Source organism: Echinops telfairi, unplaced genomic scaffold (assembly GCF_000313985.2).
Source record: "Echinops telfairi isolate 266 unplaced genomic scaffold, ASM31398v2 ScPeMD7_443;HRSCAF=831, whole genome shotgun sequence".
In the NCBI taxonomy this organism is placed as follows: Eukaryota; Metazoa; Chordata; class Mammalia; order Afrosoricida; family Tenrecidae; genus Echinops; species Echinops telfairi.
This window is the reverse complement of record NW_022104341.1, coordinates 76,882,199-76,890,162: the sequence shown is the minus strand read 5'-3', so window position 1 is coordinate 76,890,162 and position 7,964 is coordinate 76,882,199. Positions and strand designations below refer to the sequence as shown.

Below are 7,964 nucleotides of genomic sequence, written 5' to 3'. Positions count from 1 at the left end.
CCGCCGCCGCCGCCTCGGCCCGAAGGCTCCTCCCGCGAAGTCCGGACCACTGGGGAGTGGTTACGACCAGTGACTTGAGGGCCACGCCACCGCGAGCCCCGCTTGCTGTGGGCGATCGTCTTTAACCCCCGCGAGCACGTCAGCCTCCAGCCACCGCGGCGCTCGCCCTGCAGGAGGACTCCGGGACGAGCCCTTCCGCGACGGATGGAGACCGAGCCCCGCCGAGGACCTGCCCCCGAAGGTCTGGCGTCCGCAGCTCAAGTCACCACTGTGACCAAGGGTGGGTGACTACTGCCTTTTCTCCTCTCCCCCGCGCCCCCCCGCCCCGCCGCCCCCACCCCGAATGTCTTTTCTTCCGCAGTCTTTTCTGCCCGGTCTAGCTCGCCCCTTAAGTCTCCGCACACAGTCCTCGCAGAGAGCTGTCGCGAAGGGACGTGACAGCTCTGCCCACATCTTAGGTCCCGGGTAATTTCCCAGGAATGTAAGCGTGTTTGTCTCGAATCACCAGAATCCTTCACAGGGGTTAAGCTCAAAAGCGAGGAGGGGAGCCCCTCTCCAACGGCTCCGTTTTGCTGAATAATCACGTGTGAATCGAGGGGCGGGCTTTTGGCAGGCAGATCTTACTAGTATTTACTACCGAGCTCTACTCCAGAAGATTAACCATCCCAGTCCTTCTGTCAGTCTCCGATGCCATCATGCAGCCTGGGTAGGAGCAAAAGAAAGGGGAGAGAGGAAAACAACTAATTCATCTTTTCCCGATCGTCAGGACCCTAAAGAATGGCCGAGCCTTGGGGGAACGAGTTGGCGTCCGCAGCTGCCAGGGGGGACCTAGAGCAACTTACTAGTTTGTTGCAAAATAATGTAAACGTCAATGCACAAAATGGATTTGGAAGGACGGCGCTGCAGGTTGGTATCCAGAGAGGTGGGGAAATCAGGTCAACATTGTTGCCTACGTGACCGGGGTTTCTAGAATGACAGCTTTTAAGCTTGTAGGGGTACAAAATCTCACTGTTGTTAAACCTAGTTGGTTGCCATATTTTATATCTTTAAGTGGATCCAACTCCTCAAAATGACGTACTTATTTTTATCAAAGTCGTCAAATACAATAACATCCTCGATATCAAGTGGGTTCCAGGTTTGGTCGTAGTTTTGGGAATGTTTTTGTGGAGGTGGGGATTGTAAAGTAGTCCTAGCTGCGCCGAGCTTTTGTTGTTGTTGTTCCCCCCCCCCCCAAACAGCTCTGTGAACACAGTATTATGATGATTATTTAAAGTAAATACACAGTAATTAGTGGTTTCACGTACTTGGCCCCAATAATTGACTTTAATGTTAATTTTATTGGCTACTGTGGAGTGTGTTTTTCCTTCAAATGCTTCAAGTTTTGACAACCGACCTTGCCTGGTTTGGAATGGGTAGCCTGGGCACAAGGACAGGATGTATATTTCAAAGTTAATGTAATACCATCCACTCATTCAGGAGTTAGAAAGAATAAAATGTTGAATTCTATAATGAAAACTCAGCATTAGTGTTGTCTCAGCCGTCATGCCAGTGGTGTGCTCTAATTTTTAGTAATTAGAATTACAGGCAACAATTGAAACATGTCCAACTACCATTATTGTACCTGATAGTTTTTTTCTTCTTCTGAATGTTATCAGGTAACTTAGTTGAAAGGCTCAGAAACAGAAATAAAGCAAAACAGTTTTAAATACTTGTTCTATCAGAGTTCTGACGATATTCTTATGAACCATTCTGATTCAGAAAGGCAACGCTTTTCAGTACTCACTAGGGAGAGGGATCTTAGAATGCTTTGCCTTAATTACAAGAATAAGAAATTTAAGGAGCTATACTATCAGTAGGCAAACTCTATATAGATTTTACATTTTAAATCTAAATATGCTGACCTTTCAAAAATTCCGTATTGGGAATTTTTATGTAGATACTAAATTATTTATTTTGTTATTGCAGTTACATTAATTAGAGAAAAGTTTTTTTCCCCTTTCCACCTACGAGTTTTGAACGGGTTTGGTGATGATACTACAAATTTAATATATTGAAAAGTTATTTATTGAAAACCTCAAAAGATTATATAAATTTCAAAAGAATGAGTCATTTACCCATGCTTAGAATAAGATCTTACAGTGCCTCCAACGATCTATAAGACTGGGAACTTAATGCAAACAATTTTAAAAATAATTGTAATCTCACGTATATTCAAAATACTTATCATGATATTAGCAACCATTTATTGTGGCTTCATTCTAGTATATATAATGAAACCCACAGATAAACAAGAGTCTGAAGGGTTATTTTCAGTACACAATCTGATTTTACAGTTCTGTCATAACTCAAAAAGGTCTTTCTTTCAATGGTTTCCAACTTTAGTATTATTTTCTATGAAACATGTCCAATTTTCTCCTACAATTATGTTTTTTGAACTCAACTACAAAAGTTTTCCCCCTTCCTAATGTTAGTTTTTCAGGCCTCAATCGTATATTTGTTTTCTAAAAATTTAAGGTACCTGTCTTATTTTTCCCTCTCTAGGCACTTAAATGAGACTAAACCTTTAAAGATAATTACAGCCAAAATTAGATCGTGTCAGTCTTTAAAAACTAAAAAGTATTTTGCATTGAAATTCTTGAAAAATAAATTGTGTCATTTTCATCACTGACCCAAAAGAAAGGCTAAAAATCAGCAGTGCTTTATTAAAGGGCAAACAACATCCTGGCCACCTATATAGCTTGTATTTACAAAAATTTATTTATCTAAATTATATTTTATTATATGATTTGATTCTGGTTATTTTTAAACCTTTTTAGGAGGTCCACTCTATATGTATTTTCCAGGATTATAACTTAGTTTCATAAACATTTGGGTGTCTACTACATAACCTATGTATTATAAATTTAGATTACCACAAATATACTTCAATATAACTGAAACCAGTTAAAATCCTGAAAATGTCTAGCATAGAAATGAGGCATTTTTCATGACTAAATATGTACCTTATGCTATTCTAAAAGATACTTAATAATTGTAGGAGAGTCTACAGAGACCTCTTACTAGAGTAAAATATACTCAACAATAGATTTTTGTAATGTGAATTACTTATATGTTAATAGCAAATTTTAAGATCATATTCTGATTCTATTAAGATCATTTTTCAAAATGTTGGTAATTTACAAATAGCGATTCTTAAATGTCTGATAAAAACTGCAAAAGGAAATAAGATGGGATAACCGGTTGATTATTACATGGCTCAAACTACAAAGAAAGCTGTGTGCAAAATACACATTGGATATCTTACTTTCTCTTCTTTTGCTCACTTGAAAATCAGGACACTGGTTAGCACTTTGAGAAATAGTAAGTAATGTTAACAGGATGACTGTTACATTCTTTTCAGGAACAATGGTTATATAATCATCTATCTCATGAAAAGCATTCTATGCATGTAGTCTACATTGGTATCATAAGCAAATAACACTGTTGCTTTTTTTTTAATCTACTTGATAATCAGCAACACTTTGTAATTTGGCACTGAATGCCAAAAGGAAATAATTTTCAAAGAAAAAAATAGTCTTGTTTTTTATTTAATAAACACTTGGGAATTTGGGGCTGTATTTAGAAGAAACCTGTAAAAAATAATCATTTGAGAAGGTATCAGGTCTGGAGTTTTAGCAGCCCATTTTAACAATAGATGAAGGAGATTATGTTGAAACTCTTCATGGAAATTTAAAGTGAACCTCAACAGCCTTATTTCTTTTCAGGAGCTATTAAAAAAAATGAAATTTACCCACATTTGGTTTGCCCAGATTATTATCCTGGATACATATTATGAACAAGAAAAGGCAAATAGAAAAATAACTCTGCTTATTTAAATCCCAATTCTATTTATTTTAATAAATTGATAAAATTAACAAAACTTCATAAGATACAGTGACTGAGTTGTCAATGTTTTTTATGCAAGTTAAAGTAGTTCTACTTTATTGATCATTTTACCCCTCTTTTGTGCCATTTAAGATATTCCACCATAAAAGCTCAATTTTTAGATACATTCTTCCACTTTTTGCTACTGGTACATTCTTTTCTGCAACTGGACCCCTCTGATCCCATCCTTTGAGTCTTAACCAAGCCTCCTTTCACCAAAAATAGTTGATCAATATAACCGATATATATATGATTTTTTCCCCATGTAGTTGAAGGATTCTACTATTTTAACTTCTTTTCCAGGTTATGAAACTTGGAAATCCTGAGATTGCCAGGAGACTACTGCTTAGAGGTGCTAATCCCGATTTGAGAGACCAAACTGGTTTCGCTGTCATTCACGATGCAGCCAGAGCAGGTTTCCTGGACACATTACAGACTTTGCTGGAGTTTCAAGCTGATGTTAACATCGAGGATAATGAGGGGAACCTGGCCTTACACTTGGCTGCCAAAGAAGGCCACCTCCAGGTGGTGGAGTTCCTGGTGAAGCACACGGCCAGCAATGTGGGGCATCGGAACCATGAGGGGGACACCGCTTGCGATTTGGCCAGGCTCTACCGGAGGAATGAGGTGGTTAGCCTCATGGAGGGATGTGGGGCCGGGGGAGCTCCAAATCCCCAGTGAATGTGAGGAAAGCTCTCCCACAATGGGTCCACTTTTTCAGTTAATTGGTTTGGTTGGCTGTCCTCACCATTTTTAATATTTGTTAAAATCCAGCTTTGTCCTATTTTAAGCATCTAGTTAAGTCTTTTGAAACTGCATAAGCAAAAATCTTACAAGTCTATGAATATATTTAAGCAACATTTTTTTACACCTGCAAAAGCCTTAGTTCTAACATGTAATTGAAAACAGCTTTGGCTTTCTTATGAAAATTTTATCTTTCCTTGACTTTTTCCTAGCTTTGTCCTTTATCACACATAATACCCAACTTGGATACTTTGTTTTAAAACATGGTTTATCCTGTGCTTCTTTTGCCTAATTAAAACACTTTCCAAACAGAACAATGTTTTTCTGTGATTTCCACTCCTCTGTAACCCTCTCTGTGGGAGAAAGACGTGGCTCTCTGCTTCCTTAAAGACTAGGCTGGGGAATCCTCTGGGCAGTTTACTTTGTCCTCTAGGGTCACTAATGAGTTGAAATGTACTCAAAGTCATTTTACAATTTGCCACTTGACAATGAAAACTGTATTAAAAAGTTCAGGGTATTTTAAGCCTTGACATTTGAAAAACCAGATCAGTTGTAAAATCAGACATTCTAATGACTTTGTCTCTTCTTTTGCTTCCCACACCCCCAACACAAAATATTTTACACAATATTTCTGCTTAAAACAATAATCACTGCATATGTTTGAAGCTCAAATGTAAGAGTATTTCAGTGTGAATTTCTCTTAATGTTAATTTTTTCTTAAATAGTTGAAGAACAAGTTTCTTAAGTAGGCATCTAAAAATAAATGTTCTAAAAACGTTTTTTAAAAATGCTACCTTAAAAGTGTTTCCTGTGAGTTATCTTTTCAAGCATCACAAAATAAAACAATTGGTTAAATGATACATTTTCCAAAATTGTACCAGAAGGATATTAAATGTAACACTTTTTCTCCCTGAATGTTAAAAATGTAACATCACAAAATGTACAAGTATTAAGATATACTACAGCTACCATTTTAGGGGACAAAAAGCTTAGCTGGAAAAATGTATAAATCACAATTCTTTTAGGGACTGTAGTGATAAATACAGAAAGTTGCAGTATGTAAATAGGGCACTCCTGCATATGGTACTTTGAAAATTTAAGTTCATAAAATCTTAGGAACATGTCTAGCTCAAAAAAGTTTGAAACTTTTTGAAGGAAATAAAAATATAATCTTTCTAAGAGGGTTTTTCAGTATCTTCTATCCACTTTACAATTTTAGTTAAGTTTTCATCAAAGGATTTCAGTGCAGTTACCATTTATAAATTTATAAATACCTTATTCATCATTTCCCACATGAACAAAGATGTTTTATATGAAATATTCCTACTTTTTCATAAGCTCCCTGCCCTCCCTCCAAAAGAATAAAATACTTCAAAGTTTATTGAAGGACATAGTTCTGACTGCCCTAACAAAGACCGAAATAGCTGTAGGCAAGTGGTTGCAATATTTTATTTTTCATCATAGTATAAAAGAATACAGGAGGAAATGCTGAATGTTTTCATTTTGCACAGAAATTCATCTTTGTGAAGTTCAGTGCAACAATACTTCAACTTCTGCCACCTCTAACCACAAGTTACTAAGATTGATTTTTTATAGCAACATGAAACAATTTGAGAGACTTATTTTAAAGATTAAAAACAAAGTAACATTTGAGAAGATTTTAAAGAAAAACATCTTGGATTTTTAAAAATAGTTTACAAAATACATTCTGAGTGATTGAAGATTTTCTTAAAAAAATAGTTCTGAAAATAACTTTACAAATTGCAACTAGGAAGACAAGAGAGTGGGTTTGAAATCCACCATGCCTTAGCATTTTATTTCATAATGTAAAATCGTCTTCGAGAGATTTCCATCAGGTAGCGGATGTTCATAAAGCTAGAGAAGTAGTACGTCTTCAGTTGTGTCAGGTGGTTGGACCACAATATAGAGAAAAGAGGGCTGTGTATCTGATCAACGCAGTTTGCTAGGCATGAATACATCCATCACACTACTCTGGCCCTTCGCAGGAAGTAGCTTTGCTAATCTAAGTATTTTAGAAATGAGTTATGTGGTCCCCTCTAGGAAATATGAAAAGCCATCTTTCAAAACCTCAACGATATTCATTAAGACTCGAATATGCCGCTTTGTATAGAAGGACCCTTGCTGCAGAGTTCATTAGGATCAAAGCTGTTGCGAACTGCGGTGGGAAGAAGGGGGTCTGAATTGATTTAGATGCAGAGGGTCGGGGTCCAAGTTCTAATCCGTGGAGTGAGCAGAGGACACAAAGCAGAGATGCGCCCTCAGATCTGGCTCTTCTCTGGGTCCGCATCCCAGTCGGGAGACTCAGGCTCAGCGGTGGGGGAGGTAAGCTGAATCCAAGCTTTTACGTGGTGGGGCAGGAGGCAAGAGGTCCTAGTGGTCCTAACACGACCTTGGTCCATGTTCTGGTCTCCCAATCACTAAGCAAAATATTTTAACTTCAGTAGTGAGTAAAGTGTCTTTGGATAAACCTTACGCATTTCGCAATGGTGTGAGGAGTCCGGTACACGCACATACCACCCTGGGTGACTGATTTATAAGTAGATAACAATTCTGTCCCAGGAAAGCGATTCACCGGGTAATATTCTAAAATTCCACCAACGTGTTCATAAAACGAACGTGGTGGAATCCGTAGCCTGGGACTTATTTCGGAATCTCAGCTCCCCAAAGGGTGCTCACGTCTTTCGCCAGGGGTAGAAAGAAGAACCCAGGCAGCTGGAAATCCGTGCTGGAGAGGGGAAAGCTGATGCTTGCAGCCTTCCTCAAAAGCCTGGGGGCGGGCGGTGGGGGGGGGGGTCCCTCCTTTGGACTCGGGGCTATTTTCTCACGACAATTCTATGAAAATAGATGCAGGCAGAGAGCTGGAGAGTGGCAGAAGACCAGTTTCCCGCAGGAGACCCAGGGTAAAGCCCTGCCTTTTGCCACCCAGCCCTCCACGGAGGGGCTGGGAAGACAACCTTTCTGCTCCTTGGAAACTCTTTCTCCAGCTTCCCAGTCTAGTTCCCGGCTCCTTGGTGCGCCAGGGGAGCCCGGAGCTCCCTCCCGGCGCCCAGCAAAGCCCGGGGTGGGGGTGGGGGAGTTTCAAAACCGTTAGCTCGCTTTTTGACCCCCCTCCCTTCCTCGCCACGGTTTCTTTTCTTTTCTCTTCCTGTCCAAATATTTCAAATTTCCGCGCCTTAAATAACAGTCTCCTTTTATTTAGTTACTTTCCTCGGCAGGTTTGGCCGCCCGCTTGTCTCTGCCTCCCAGCGGGCCCGGGCGCCTCGCGCGCCCCAGCG

The 7,964-nt window shown here is 39.5% G+C and overlaps 1 protein-coding gene across 1 annotated transcript; it reads left to right on the top strand.

The window, feature by feature from the left end:
* The first annotated feature begins 97 nt into the window (after nucleotides 1–97).
* Nucleotides 98–5,847, top strand: CDKN2C (cyclin dependent kinase inhibitor 2C). The gene is made up of 3 exons (XM_004699437.3): nucleotides 98–280; nucleotides 767–906; nucleotides 4,228–5,847. Exons 2-3 carry the CDS (start codon nucleotides 778–780, stop codon nucleotides 4,603–4,605), a joined length of 507 nt encoding a protein of 168 aa, XP_004699494.1. The 5' UTR covers nucleotides 98–280; nucleotides 767–777; the 3' UTR covers nucleotides 4,606–5,847.
* The last annotated feature ends 2,117 nt before the right edge of the window (nucleotides 5,848–7,964 follow it).

Excerpts from the sequence above, each read along its gene's own strand:
- CDKN2C (XM_004699437.3), top strand. The coding sequence starts at position 778 with ATGGCCGAGCCTTGGGGGAACGAGTTGGCGTCCGCAGCTGCCAGGGGG. Across the intron at positions 907-4,227 it reads TTGGAAGGACGGCGCTGCAG|GTTATGAAACTTGGAAATCC; the intron begins GTTGGTATCCAG and ends CTTCTTTTCCAG.